Source organism: Xenopus tropicalis, chromosome 5 (genome assembly GCF_000004195.4).
Source record: "Xenopus tropicalis strain Nigerian chromosome 5, UCB_Xtro_10.0, whole genome shotgun sequence".
Lineage (NCBI taxonomy): Eukaryota > Metazoa > Chordata > Amphibia > Anura > Pipidae > Xenopus > Xenopus tropicalis.
The window spans coordinates 161745441-161760586 of NC_030681.2; the positions used below are offsets into that span (position 1 = coordinate 161745441).

Below are 15146 nucleotides of genomic sequence, written 5' to 3' on the forward strand. Positions count from 1 at the left end.
GCCTATTTCCTTCTCTCTCCTCCCTTGCCACCTCTCATCTCTCTCTGCCCTCTCTCTCCTCTGCCCCTCTCTCCTCTGCTCTGCCCCTCTCTCTTCTCTCTGGCCCCCCTCCATCTCTCTGCCCCTCTCTCTCTCTCTCTGGCCCCTCTTCTGCCCCCCTCTTCCTCTCTGCTCTCGTTACTGCCCCTACTCTCTCACTCTCTGCCCGCTTCTCTGCCCCTCTCTCTTCTCATGCCGCGGTGCCGTCTCTCCTCTGCTTCCTCTCTTCTGCCCCTCTCTCTCTGCCCGCCTCTCTCTCTCTTGCCCTTCTCTCGTCTCTCTCTTCTTGCCCTCTCTCTCCTGCTCTCTCTCTTCTCTCTCTGCCCCCGTCTCTCTGCCCTCTCTCGCTCTCTCTGCCCCTCTCTCTCTCTCTCTGCCCCCTCTCTCTCATCTCTGGCCCTCTCTCTCTCTCTGCCCATCTCTCTCTCTGTGGCCCCTCTCTCTTCCTCGTCTCTCTGCGCTGCTCTCCTCATCCATCATCTCAGTGCCCTCCCTCTCTCATCTCTGCCCCCGTCGTCTCTCGTCTCTCTTATCTCTGCCCCTCTCTCCCATCTGCCGTTCGCCGCCGCCCTCTTCTTCTCTGCAGCCCTCTCTCTCTGCCCTCCTCTCTCTCTCCTCTGCTCCTCTCTTGCCCTCTGGTCTCTTTGCCCTCATCTCTCTCTGCGCTCCTGGCGCTCTCTCTCTCTCTCTCTCTGCCCCTCTTCCTCTCTGCCCCTTCTCTGCTTCTCTCGTCTGCCCCTCTCTCTGCTCCTCCTCTCTCGCCGTCTCTACTTTACGGATCTCTGCCCTCCTCTCTCTGCCCCTGTCTTCTTCGCCTCACGCTCTCTGCCTCTCTCGCCCTCCTCTCTCTCTCTCTCTCCTGGCTCTTCGTCTTGCCATCCTGGCTCTCTCTCTCTTGCCGTCTGCGCTCTCTCTCTCTCTCTCTTGCCATTCGTGCTCTTCTCTCTCTCTGCCCCTCTCTCTTCCGCTCTCTGGCCCCGCCTCTCTCGTCTCTCTCTGCCCCTCTCTCTCTCTTTCATCTTTCTCTCTTGGGCTGCCTTCTCTCGTCTTCTGTCTCTCTGGACCTCTCTCTCTCTCTCTGCCCACCTCTTCTCACTCCTCTCTGCCTTCTCTCTCTCTCTGGCCCCTCTCTCCTCTCTCTGGCCCCTCTCTCTCTCTCTCTGCCCACTCTCTCCTCTCGTCTGCCCCTCTCTCTCTCTCTGCCCGCCTCTCTCTTCTCATCTCTTCGTCTCTGCCCCTCTCTCAGTCTTCGTCTCTCTGCCTCTCTGCTCTCTTCCCCTTCTGCCCCTTTCTCTCTCTCTGCCCCTCTCTCTCTCTCTCTGCCCCCTTCTCTCTCTGCCCCGCATCTCTCTCTCATTCTGCCCCTCCTCTCTCTCTCTCCTCTGCCACGACCCTTCTCGAGTCTTTCTCTCTCTCTCTGCCCGCTCTCTCTTCTCTCTCTGCCCCTCTCTCTCTCTCTGCCGCGCCCCTCTCCTCTCTCGTCTCGCCCTATCTCTTCTCTCTCTCTGGCCCCTCTCTCTCTCCTCTGCCCCCTCTCTCTCTCTTCTTTCTGCCCCCTGTTCATCTCCAATCTCTTCTCTCTGCCCCTCCTCTCTCTCGTTCTCATGGCTTCTGGCCTCTGGCCTCTCTCTCTCTGCCCCTCTTCTCTCTCTCTGGCCCCTCTCTCTCTCTCTGCCCCTCTCTCTTGCCCCTCTCTCTCTCTCTGCCCCTTTCTCTCTCTCTGCCCCTCTCTCTGGCCCTCTCTCTTCTCTGCCCCTCTCTCTGCCCTCTCTCTCTCTGCCCCTCTCTCTCTCTCTGCCCCTCTCTCTGCCCCTCTCTCTCCATCTGCCCCTCTCTCTTCTCTCTGCCCCTTCTCTCTCTCTCTGCCCCTTCTCTCTTCTCTGCCCCCTCTCTCTCTCTGCCCCTCTCTCTCTCTCTGCCCTCTCTCTCTCTCGATGCCCCTCTCTCTCTCTCTCCTGCCCCCTCCTTCTGCCCTCTCTCTCTTCTGCCCCTCTCTCTGCCCCTCTCTCTCCTCTGCCCCTCTCTCTTCTCTGCCCCTCTCTCTCCTCTCTGCCCTCTCTCTCTCTGCCCCCCTCTCTCTCTCTGTCCTCTCTCTTGCCCCTCTCTCTCTCTGCCCCTCTCTCTCTCTCATGCCCCTCTCTCCCCTTTTTCTGGCCCCCTCTTCCTGCTTCTCTCTCTGCCCCTCTCTCTGCCCCTCCTCTCTGCCCCCTCTTGCCCTCTCTCTCTCTGCCCTCTCTCTGCTCCTCTCTCTGCTCCTCTCTCTGTCCCTCTCTCTCTTGCCCCTCTCTCTGCCCCCTCTTCTCTGCCCTCTCTCTGCTCCTTCTCTCTGCCCCTCTCTCTGCCCCTCTCTCTGCCCCTCTCTCGTGCCCCTCTCTCTGCCCCTTCTCTCTTGACCCTCTCTCTGACCCTCTCTCTGACCCTCTCTCTGCTCCATCCCAGATGCTGCTCCACTGTCACTTGTTTCTGCAGGACTTATATCTGCGGAACCGACTGACCCAGTGATGGAAACAAGGGGTAAAATACATCCGAGCGACAGGATCCTGAGTCTCACACTGGAGATTATATATGTACTGACTGGGGAGGTGAGTGGGGCACTGTGAGTGGGGCAGTGAGACAGCTGACTGGGGAGGGAGGGATGGCACTGATGAGTGGGGCAGTGAGGAAGCTGACTGGGGAGGGAGGGGAGTGGGCACTGTTGAGTGACAGGAGACAGCCTGACGGGGAGGGAGGGGAGATGGCACTGTGAGTTGGGGCAGTGAGACAGCTTGACTGGGGAGGTGAGTGGCAGCTGTGAGGGGCAGTGAGACAGTGAAGCTGACTGGGGGGCAGGGGTACTGTGATGGGCACGTGAGGAAGCTGACTGGTGAGGGCTGTGGCACTGTGTATGGGCATGAGACAGCCTTGACTGGGGAGGGAAGGCACTGAGGCGAGTGAGACAGCTGACTGGGGAGAGTGAGTGGCATGTGAGTGGGCAGTGCAGGACAGCTGCTGGGGAGGTGAGTGCACTGAGTGGGCAGTGAGGACAGCTGACTGGGAGAGGGGAGTGGCACTGAGTGGGGCCAGTGAGGACAGCTGGACTGGGGAGGGGAGTGGCCCACTGAAAAAAGTGGGGGCAGTGACAGCTGGGATGGGGAGGGAGGAGGCACTGTGAGTGGTGGCAGGAGTGACACTGTGAGTGGCAGTGAGACAGCTGACTGGGGTAGGGAGTGGCACTGTTGGAGTGGGCAGTAGGACAGCTGACTTGGGATGGTGAGTGGCTACTGTGGTGGGCAGTGGACAGCGACTGAGGGAGTGAGTTGGCATGTGAGTGGGGCAGTGAGACAGCTGACTGGGGAGGGAGTGGCACTGGGAGTGGGGCAGTGAGACAGCTGACTGGCGAGGGGAGTGGCACTGTGAGTTGGGCAGTGAGACAGCTGACTGGGGAGAGGGAAGTGGCACTGAGTGGGGCAGTGAGACAGCTGACTGGGAGGGGAGGGGCACTGTGAGCTGGGGCGTGAGTGCACTGTGAGGGGGGCAGTGAGACAGCTTGACTGGGGAGGTGAGTGGGCACTGTGAGTGGTCAGTGGAAGTCTGACTGGGGGGGGAGTGACAACTGTGAGTTGGGCAGTGAGACAGCTGACTGGAGGGGAGTGGCACGTGAGTGGGGCAGTGAGACAGCCTGACTGAGGAGGGAGCTGGCACTTGGTGAGTGGGGCAGTGAGACAGCTGACTGGGAGGAGGTAGTCGGCACTGATGAGGTTGCGGCAGTTGAGACAGCTGACTGGGGAGGAGGGATTAAAGTGGCACTGTTGAGTGGGCAGTGAGACAAGCTGACTGGGGAGGGGAGTACACTGTGAGTGGGCAGTGAGACAAAGCTGATGAGGGAGGGAGTGACTCATGATGCAGTTGGAGGCAGTGAGACAGCTGATTGGGGAGGCAGTGGACACTGTGAGTGGGGCAGTGAGGACAGCTGACTGGGGAGGGAGTGACACTGGTGAGTGGGCAGTTGGACAGCTGACTGGGGACCTACATGGCGTCAGTACAGGGGTCCCTAATCCCTCTCCCCCCAATATACAGGGCACACTGTTACAAAGAAGTCAGGTGATGGCGCCCCCCACAGACCTGCACTGACATGTATGTTGGGAGGAGCCTGCAGCACCTGTTGACCCCAACGTAGTGGGGGCCCCTGCATTATGCCCCTGGCTCCGCCCTACAGAAGGAAAATGCCAAGAGAACCTGGAACTCATCTGCCAACATCTCAGCTGCTGACTGGAGAGGTGGGGTGCGGCCCCCCAATGCCTTGTTACAGCAAAGAGCAGAGATGGGGGGGGGATTTACATGTTTAGGATCCGGGGGGTAATTACATAGTGAGTTTTAAAGCATTTCCAATAATGTAGAGCGGGGGGGTGTAACGCAAAGGAGAAAGAGTGCTGGAAGGGAAGAGTTGGGGGACACCATATGTTGGGGGCAGACAAGGAAACACATGGCTCCGAGTGTGTGGGTTGTGCTACCTGCTACTTACACAAAGTATTTATACCCTGAATTGGGCTGTTGGGCTGTTCCTTGATGGACCTGGGGCTATTGTCCTGTATTAGAAGGGGGTCAGTGTCCCACTATAGGCAGCAGTGGAATTGCCCCATGTAGAATATGCTGGGCAGCTTTGCTTGGTTCCTAAAGGGGCACTGGCTCAGGGAAAACACTTAGCAAATTTAATTGGGGGTCTCAGAGAATCAGCCGTGTAATTATAGTTTAATTATAATTATTTCTATTTCCCCACCTTCTCTGTCCTCTCTATTGTAACGACTTGTGTCCCTTCCGATTTACAGGAGAATGAGGCCCTTTACAAGGAAGAGAGAGAGGAGAATTGGCTCCGCCCACTGGGTCAGTAACGTTTGTGGGGTCCAAAAGTGTAAATCTGAGTCCGGGGAAGAGACACGGCATTCATGCATTCTCGTTTGTATCTTTCAGATTCTGAAGAGAAATGTTCCATTAAATCCGAAACAAATCTCCTTGGTGAAAATAACCCAACAAAGACCGAGGTGGAACCCCCCTGGGAAGAAGGAGACCCCCCAAACCCTGACATTTCCCCAACTGGTCCCACCAGGTTCCTAGCGTATGGGACCTACAGGGAGCCGACACCATGGGAAGACGACGACTCGGACAGCAGCAGGAATTCTTTTCCAGGACAGATCCAGGGACGTGATCCTGATATTGTGGGTAAGAGCTTGCCAGCCAATAATGAGTCCCATCGGATCGACAGGGAAGAACCAGAAGGTTCTGACTGCAGCAGTGACCCACAAACAGAAGAGACCCGGGGGGCAGCCACTCAGACCAGGATATGCAGCCTAAATAATGGCTCGTTAGCCAATGAAATTAAAGAGGAAGCAGCTTCATGGGGGGACGAATTGGCACTTCCCCCGGGGGGGAAACAGTTTTCCTGCTCGGAATGCGGCAAGAGCTTCGGGTTCCTGAGCCAGCTGAACCGCCACTTCAAGCGCCACACGGGGGAGAAACCGTTTTCCTGCTCCCTGTGTGGGAAGAGTTTTTCCCGCCTGAACAACCTGAAGACCCATTTTGTCACTCACACAGGGGAGAAACCATTTTCCTGCTCCGAGTGCGGCAAATGCTTCGCTCTGCAGAGCCATCTCATCACGCACTTCACAATCCACACGGGGGAGAAACCCTTCACCTGTTCTGTATGTGGGAAGTGCTTCTCCCTCCAGAGCCACCTGAAAACCCACTTTATCATTCACACGGGGGAGAAACCCTTCTGCTGCTCGCAGTGCGGGAAATGCTTCGGGCGCCAGAGCAGCCTTAAACGACACTTTAAAGTCCACGTGGATAGGGCTTCTCTGTGCTTAGGGGGACCCGTTGCACCCAGTGATTTGAGGGACCCGTTACACACAATGATTTGTGGGACCCCTTGCACCCAGTGATTTGAGGGATCCGTTGCACCCAGTGATTTGAGGGATCCGTTGCACCCAGTGATTTGAGGGATCCGTTGCACCCAGTGATTTGAGGGATCCGTTGCACCCAGTGATTTGAGGGAACCGTTACCACACAATATTTGTTGCACCCAGTGATTTAGTGGGACCGGTTGCACCCAGTGATTTGTGGGACCCGTTGCACCCAGTGATTTGAGGGACCCGTTGCACCCAGTGATTTGTGGGACCCGTTGCACCCAGTGATTTGTGGGACCCGTTGCACCCAGTGATTTGTGGGACCCGTTGCACCCAGTGATTTGTGGGACCCGTTGCACCCAGTGATTTGTGGGACCCGTTGCACCCAGTGATTTGTGGGACCCGTTGCACCCAGTGATTTGTGGGACCCGTTGCACCCAGTGATTTGAGGGATCCGTTGCACCCAGTGATTTGAGGGATCCGTTGCACCCAGTGATTTGAGGGATCCGTTGCACCCAGTGATTTGTGGGACCCCTTGCACCCAGTGATTTGTGGGACCGGATCAGAGTGAGACCAGTTGCTCCGTGCAGTTCTATACAATAGCCTGTACTGCCGCACCAAAATATATTTGAGGTAGGAGAGGGCCCGGGAGGGGGGACTAAGGTACAAGTTGGAGGAAAACAAATAAAACACTATTATGGGCAAATAATCCAACAAAACTCATGGGAAAGAACTGGTAACCCCAGTACTGCACTCACATCTGGTTGCTAGAGTTTTGTTTACCTTAACAACCAGGCAGTGGGTTAAATGAGAGAGGGGCTGCATAGAAAGGTAAGTAATAAAAGATAACAATAAGATTGTAGCCTCACAGAGCAATAGTTTTTGGCTGCTGGGGTCAGCGACCCCCATTCGGAAGCTGGGAAGCTGTCGCAGAGGAAGGTGAATAATTAAAAAAAAAAAACTATGAAAAATAAACAATGACCAATTGCAAAGTTCTTAGGAATAGGACATTCGGTAACATATTAAAGGTGAACCACCTCTATCACTGCTGTGTATTCTGTATGTGCATGAACATGACCAACTGCAACAAGACTTAGCAGGCATATGGGACCTTTTTCTTTTTTTAAATAACACCTTTTGTGTTAAAAATATAAACAGAATAATGCAAAGTTGAACATAAATGTATCAGAGCTGCTGTAACGTTGAATCTGAGCGCAAAGCCGCGGGGTTAGATACACAGAGAAAAGGGAAAATAAACACAAAATGAAGAAAAACAAGACATTAACATGAGATAATGCAGCCAAGAGAGAGTCCGGACTGATCATTAAAGGGGAAGTCTTCCCATGGTGACCAGAGCTCTGATCAGTAGGGCCCCACATGAATGGATCATTTAGCGATTTGCTGGCCTGGATGGAGGCAATATTGGGCTGATGGGCAATGATCAGATATGTATGTATGTATGATATTGGTCAGGGCGCTCCTGGGAGGGCCCCATACACAGGCCAATAACCTGGCAACATGGTCTGTCTGCAGCTTTTATCTGCCCAAGTATGGTCTCCTTAGTTTGTGTCCTATTGGCAGGTCTGGACTGGGCTTCAAAATCTGCCCTGGCATTCCCAGTACCCAGAGGCACAAACAGCCCCCCCCCAGCCCAATAAATAGTGACTGTCTGTGGCACCTTACAGCCCCCCTGGCATTCCCAGTACCCAGAGGCACAAACAGCCCCCCCAGCCCAATTAAATAGTGGACTGTCTGTGGCACCTTACAGCCCCCCTGGCATTCCCAGTACCCAGAGGCCACAAACAGCCCCCCCAGCCCAATAAATAGTGACTGTCTGTGGCACCTTACAGGCCCCCCTGGCATTCCAGTACCCAGAGGCACAAACAGGCCCCCCCAGCCCAATAAATAGTGACTGTCTGTGGCACCTTACAGCCCCCTGGCATTCCCAGTACCCAGAGGCACAAACAGCCCCCCCAGCCCAATAAAATAGTGACTGTCTGTGGCACTTACAGCCCCCCGGGCATTCCCAGTACCCAGAGGCACAAACAGCCCCCCCAGCCCAATAAATAGTGACTGTCTGTGGCACCTTACAGCCCCCCTGGCATTCCCAGTACCCAGAGGCACAAACAGCCCCCCCAAGCCCAATAAATAGTGACTGTCTGTGGCACCTTACAGCCCCCCTGGCATTCCCAGTACCCAGAGGCACAAACAGCCCCCCCAGCCCAATAAATAGTGACTGTCTGTGGCACCTTACAGCCCCCCTGGCATTCCCAGTACCCAGAGGCAAACAAACAGCCCCCCCCAGCCCAATAAATAGTGACTGTCTGTGGCACCTTACAGCCCCCCTGGCATTCCAGTACCCAGAGGCACAAACAGCCCCCAGCCCAATAAATAGTGACTGTCTGTGGCACCTTACAGCCCCCCTGGCATTCCAAGTACCCAGAGGCAAAAAACAGCCCCCCCAGCCAATAAATAGTGACTGTCTGTGGCACCTTACAGCCCCCCTGGCATTCCCAGTACCCAGAGGCACAAACAGCCCCCCCCCCCAGCCCAATAAATAGTGACTGTCTGTGGCACCTTACAGCCCCCCTGGCATTCCCAGTACCCAGAGGCACAAACAGCCCCCCCAGCCCAATAAATAGTGACTGTCTGTGGCACCTTACAGCCCCCCTGCATTCCCAGTACCCAGAGGCACAAAACAGCCCCCCCCAGCCCAATAAAATAGTGACTGTCTGTGGCACCTTACAGCCCCCCTGGCATTCCCAGTACCCAGAGCACAAACAGCCCCCCCCAGCCCAATAAATAGTGACTGTCTGTGGCACCTTACAGCCCCCTGGCATTCCCAGTACCCAGAGGCACAAACAGCCCCCCCAGCCCAATAAATAGTGACTGTCTGTGGCACCTTACAGCCCCCCTGGCATTCCCAGTACCAGAGGAACAAACAGCCCCCCCCCAGCCCAATAAATAGTGACTGTCTGTGGCACCTTACAGCCCCCCTGGCATTCCCAGTACCCAGAGGCACAAACAGCCCCCCCAGCCCAATAAAATAGTGACTGTCTGTGGCACCTTACAGCCCCCTGGCATTCCAGTACCCAGAGCACAAACAGCCCCCCCAGCCCAATAAATAGTGACTGTCTTGGCACCTTACAGCCCCCCTGGCATTCCCAGTACCCAGAGGCACAAACAGCCCCCCCCCAGCCCAATAAATAGTGACTGTCTGTGGCACCTTACAGCCCCCCTGGCATTTCCCAGTACCCAGAGGCACAAACAGCCCCCCCCAGCCCAATAAAATAGTGACTGTCTGTGGCACCTTACAGCCCCCCTGGCATTCCCAGTACCCAGAGGCACAAACAGCCCCCCCCCAGCCCAATAAATAGTGACTGTCTGTGGCACCTTACAGCCCCCCTGGCATTCCCAGTACCCAGAGGCAACAAACAGCCCCCCCCAGCTCCAATAAATAGTGACTGTCTGTGGCACCTTACAGCCCCCCTGGCATTCCAGTACCCAGAGGCACAAACAGCCCCCCCCAGCCCAATAAATAGTGACTGTCTGTGCACCTTTACAGCCCCCCTGGCATTCCCCAGTACCCAGAGGCACAAACAGCCCCCCCAGCCCAATAAATAGTGGACTGTCTGTGGCACCTTACAGCCCTCCCCTGGCATTCCCAGTACCCAGAGGCACAAACAGCCCCCCCCAGCCCAATAAATAGTGACTGTCTGTGGCACCTTACAGCCCCCTGGCATTCCCAGTACCCAGAGGCACAAACAGCCCCCCCCCAGCCCAATAAATAGTGACTGTCTGTGGCACCTTACAGCCCCCCTGGCATTCCCAGTACCCAAGAGGCACAAACAGCCCCCCCAGCCCAATAAATAGTGACTGTCTGTGGCACCTTACAGCCCCCCTGGCATTCCCAGTACCCAGAGGCACAAACAGCCCCCCCCAGCCCAATAAATAGTGACTGTCTGTGGCACCTTACAGCCGCCCCTGGCATTCCAGTACCCAGAGGCACAAACAGCCCCCCCCCAGCCCAATAAATAGTGACTGTCTGTGGCACCTTACAGCCCCCCTGGCATTCCCAGTACCCAGAGGCACAAACAGCCCCCCCCAGCCCAATAAATAGTGACCTGTCTGTGGCACCTTACAGCCCCCCTGGCATTCCAGTACCCAGAGGCACAAACAGCCCCCCCCAGCCCAATAAATAGTGACTGTCTGTGGCACCTTACAGCCCCCCTGGCATTCCCAGTACCCAGAGGGCCACAAACAGCCCCCCCAGCCCAATTAAATAGTGACTGTCTGGTGGCACCTTACAGCCCCCCCCTGGCATTCCCAGTACCCAGAGCACAAACAGCCCCCCCCCAGCCCAATAAATAGTGACTGTCTGTGGCACCTTACAGCTCCCCCTGCATTCCCAGTACCCAGAGGCACAAACAGCCCCCCCCAGCACCCAATAAATAGTGACTGTCTGTGCACCTTACAGCCCCCCTGGCATTCCCAGTACCAGAGGCACAAACAGCCCCCCCCCCAGCCCAATAAATAGTGACTGTCTGTGGCACCTTACAGCCCCCCTGGCATTCCCAGTACCCAGAGGCACAAACAGCCCCCCCCAGCCCAATAAAAAGTGACTGTCTGTGGGCACCTTACAGCCCCCCTGGCATTCCCAGTACCCAGAGGCACAAACAGCCCCCCCAGCCCAATAAATAGTGGACTGTCTGTGGCACCTTACAGCCCCCCTGGCATTCCCAGTAACCCCAGAGGCACAAACAGCCCCCCCCAGCCCAATAATATAGTGACTGTCTGTGGCACCTTACAGCCCCCCTGGCAATTCCCAGTACCCCAGAGGCACAAACAGCCCCCCCAGCCCAATAAATAGTGACTGTCCTGTGGCACCTTACAGCCCCCCTGGCATTCCCAGTACCCAGAGGCACAAACAGCCCCCCCCCCCCAGCCCAATAAATAGTGACTGTCTGTGGCACCTTACAGCCCCCCTGGCATTCCCAGTACCCAGAGCGCACAAACAGCCCCCCCAGCCCAATAAATAGTGACTGTCTGTGGCACCTTACAGCCCCCCCTGGCATTCCCAGTACCTGCCAGAGGGCACAAAACAGCGCCCCCCAGCCAATAAATAGTGACTGTCTGTGGCACCTTACAGCCCCCTGCATTCCCAGTACCCAGAGGCACAAAACAGCCCCCCCAGCCCAATAAATAGTGACTGTCTGTGGCACCTTACAGCCCCCCCTGGCATTCCCAGTACCCAGAGGCACAAACAGCCCCCCCCAGCCCAATAAATAGTGACTGTCTGTGGCACCTTACAGCCCCCCTGGCATTCCCAGTACCCAGAGGCACAAACAGCCCCCCCCCAGCCCAATTAAATAGTGGACTGGTCTGTGGCACCTTACAGCCCCCCCTGGCATTCCCAGTACCCAGAGGCACAAACAGCCCCCCCCCAGCCCAATAAATAGCTGACTGTCTGTGGCACCTTACAGCCCCCCCTGCATTCCCAGTACCCAGAGGCACAAAACAGCCCCCCCCAGCCCCAATAATAGTGACTGTCTGTGGCACCTTTACAGCCCCCCTGGCATTCCAGTACCCAGAGCACAAACAGCCCTCCCCCAGCCCAATAAATAGTGACTGTCTGTGGCACCTTACAGCCCCCCTGGCATTCCCAGTACCCAGAGGCACAAACAGCCCCCCCCAGCCCAATAAATAGTGACTGTCTGTGGCACCTTACAGCCCCCCTGGCATTCCCAGTACCCAGAGGCACAAACAGCCCCCCAGCCCAATAAATAGTGACTGTCTGTGGCACCTTACAGCCCCCCTGGCATTCCCAGTACCCAGAGGCAAAACAGCCCCCCCCCCAGCCCAATAAATAGTGACTGTCTGTGGCACCTTACAGCCCCCCCCTGGCATTCCCAGTACCCAGAGGCACAAACAGCCCCCCAGCCCAATAAATAGTGACTGTCTGTGGCACCTTACAGCCCCCCTGGCATTCCCAGTACCCAGAGGCACAAACAGCCCCCCCCCCAGCCAATAAATAGTGACTGTCTGTGGCACCTTACAGCCCCCCTGGCATTCCCAGTACCCAGAGGCACAAACAGCCCCCCCCAGCCCAATAAATAGTGACTGTCTGTGGCACCTTACAGCCCCCTGGCATTCCCAGTACCCAGAGGCACAAACAGCCCCCCCAGCCAATAAATAGTGACTGTCTGTGGCACCTTACAGCCCCCCTGGCATTCCCAGTACCCAGAGGCACAAACAGCCCCCCCAGCCCAATAAATAGTGACTGTCTGTGGCACCTTACAGCCCCCCTGGCATTCCCAGTACCCAGAGGCACAAACAGCCCCCCCAGCCCAATAAATAGTGACTGTCTGTGGCACCTTACAGCCCCCCTGGCATTCCCAGTACCCAGAGCACAAACAGCCCCCCAGCCAATACTGTCTGTGGCACCTTACAGCCCCCTGGCATTCCCAGTACCAGAGGCACAAACAGCCCCCCCAGCCAATAAATAGTGACTGTCTGTGCACCTTACAGCCCCCCTGGCATTCCCAGTACCCAGAGGCACAAACAGCCCCCCCAGCCCAATAAATAGTGACTGTCTGTGGCACCTTACAGCCCCCTGGCATTCCCAGTACCCAGAGCACAAACAGCCCCCCCAGCCAATAAATAGTGACTGTCTGTGGCACCTTACAGCCCCCTGCATTCCCAGTACCCAGAGGCACAAACAGCCCCCCAGCCCAATAAATAGTGACTGTCTGTGGCACCTTACAGCCCCCTGCATTCCCAGTACCCAGAGGCACAAACAGCCCCCCCAGCCCAATAAATAGTGACTGTCTGTGGCACCTTACAGCCCCCCTGGCATTCCCAGTACCAGAGGCACAAACAGCCCCCCCAGCCCAATAAATAGTGACTGTCTGTGGCACCTTACAGCCCCCCTGGCATTCCCAGTACCCAGAGGCACAAACAGCCCCCCCAGCCAATAAATAGTGACTGTCTGTGGCACCTTACAGCCCCCCTGGCATTCCCAGTACCCAGAGGCACAAACAGCCCCCCCCCAGCCCAATAAATAGTGACTGTCTGTGGCACCTTACAGCCCCCCTGGCATTCCAGTACCCAGAGGCACAAACAGCCCCCCCCAGCCCAATAAATAGTGACTGTCTGTGGCACCTTACAGCCCCCCTGGCATTCCCAGTACCCAGAGCACAAACAGCCCCCCCAGCCAATAAATAGTGACTGTCTGTGGCACCTTACAGCCCCCCTGGCATTCCAGTACCCAGAGGCACAAACAGCCCCCCCAGCCCAATAAATAGTGACTGTCTGTGGCACCTTACAGCCCCCCGGGCATTCCCAGTACCCAGAGGACAAACAGCCCCCCCCCCAGCCCAATAAATAGTGACTGTCTGTGGCACCTTACAGCCCCCTGCATTCCAGTACAGAGCACAAACAGCCCCCCAGCCCAATAAATAGTGACTGTCTGTGGCACCTTACAGCCCCCTGGCATTCCCAGTACCCAGAGGCACAAACAGCCCCCCCAGCCCAATAAATAGTGACTGTCTGTGGCACCCTTACAGGCCCCTGGCATTCCCAGTACCCAGAGCACAACAGCCCCCCCAGCCCAATAAATAGATGACTGTCTGTGGCACCTTACAGCCCCCCTGGCATTCCCAGTACCCAGAGGCACAAACAGCCCCCCCAGCCCAATAAATAGTGACTGTCTGTGGCACCTTACAGCCCCCCTGGCATTCCCAGTACCCAGAGGCACAAACAGCCCCCCCCCCCCCCCCCCCCAGAAACAAGTGGGTGACAGGCTGGAATGAATGATGGGGGAGCAGCAGGGCAGGGCCAATATGGGAAAGTCTAATGCTGCCATTTTACCACACACAGACACTAGCCTCGCCCTTACAGGGGTTGTTGTTCCCCTTCGACGCCCAAATCTTTGTAAACCACCAACACTGCTCTCAGCGTGTGAAAAAAATCAATTTTTCATATAAAAAAGTAAAAAGACTGAAGTAAAAGCTGCTCGTTATACCCGTTACATCAGCCCTGTCTTTCTGATCCGTTTTCTGAAGGGAGGGGCCAATGTTACTTACCTGTATGCTGACATCATCACCCAGGCTTTGCCCTTACTTGATTCCTATTGGACCAATTCATTGGGTGCTTGTGCGCTCTAACCAGTCGCATAAACTGAAAGGCCATTGGTTAGTTTCTCCCTTGCAGCAATGCCATAGGCAAACAGACTCAGCCTATCAGTAATGTAACATACTGTCATGCACAGGGAGCAGACTGACAGGAGACACAGCCAATAGGAGTTAAGCTGCCAGTACTATGCGTGACTTCTTATAAAGAAGTAAAGAAGCGACTGTATTGTCTATAGGGGTCACTGACCCCCCCCCCCCAACAGAAGGGAAGGCTCAGCAGAGGGAGGAGACTGAGGGGAATATCTCTTCACTTTATACTGTACTCTCTGAGACTGACCAGTCCCTGCAGGGAACAGCTATTTTACCCAGCCAATCAGCAGCCAAGGTGGGAAAATAAAAGCCATCCTTGCATTCTGTACCATGGCCATGCTATAATCAGGGGGCTGATACCCGGACCCCCATTTCTATACAAGCGTGTTCCTATGACTGTTATGAGGTAAATTGGGATTATTGGTGCAAAAGTCTTTTGTTTTGGGGGCAGAGCAGAAATCCCTCATGTTACTATTCATATTAATACAGTGTATAGGCCGGGCATCTCTGCCCATAGAGCTTGCTATCTAGAGGCACAAGGTGCTTATTACTCATGTACGTTGTGATGTCATTGTTGCGCCCATACAGCGCTGCCTACACTGTACCGGTGCCAGCTTGTGCACTCACACACTCGCGCCATACTGGCAGTGCCTCCCCCCCCGGGAGCTTGTGCACTCACACTCACGACATACTGGCAGTGCCTCCCCCCCCGGGAGCTTGTGCACTCACACTCGCGCCATACTGGCAGCGCCTCCCCCCCCCGGGAGCATGTGCACTCACACTTGCGCCATACCAGCAGCGCCCCCCCCGGGAGCTTGTGCACTCACACTCACGCCATACTGGCAGCGCCTCCCCCCCCGGGAGCTTGTGCACTCACACTCGCGCCATACTGGCAGCGCCTCCCCCCCCGGGAGCTTGTGCACTCACACTCGCGCCATACTGGCAGCGCCTCCCCCCGGGAGCTTGTGCACTCACACTCGCGCCATACTGGCAGCGCCCCCCCCCC

At 56.2% G+C, this 15146-nt stretch overlaps 2 protein-coding genes across 2 annotated transcripts in view; one reads left to right on the plus strand and one right to left on the minus strand.

Annotated features, from left to right (window-relative positions):
* The window catches only part of LOC116411048 (octapeptide-repeat protein T2-like), a 2186-nt gene extending 1216 nt beyond the window's left edge, over nt 1-970 (minus strand). Inside the window, exon 1 of the mRNA XM_031902822.1 lies at nt 816-970. Coding sequence (XP_031758682.1) covers nt 816-970 — 155 coding nt within the window. The remainder of the gene's footprint in view (nt 1-815) is intronic.
* A 3241-nt stretch (nt 971-4211) lies between these two features.
* On the plus strand, nt 4212-7195 carry LOC101732022 (oocyte zinc finger protein XlCOF7.1). Its single transcript, XM_004920129.4, has 3 exons — nt 4212-4295; nt 4845-4899; nt 4987-7195. Exons 1-3 carry the CDS (start codon nt 4212-4214, stop codon nt 5952-5954), a joined length of 1107 nt encoding a protein of 368 aa, XP_004920186.2. The 3' UTR covers nt 5955-7195.
* The last annotated feature ends 7951 nt before the right edge of the window (nt 7196-15146 follow it).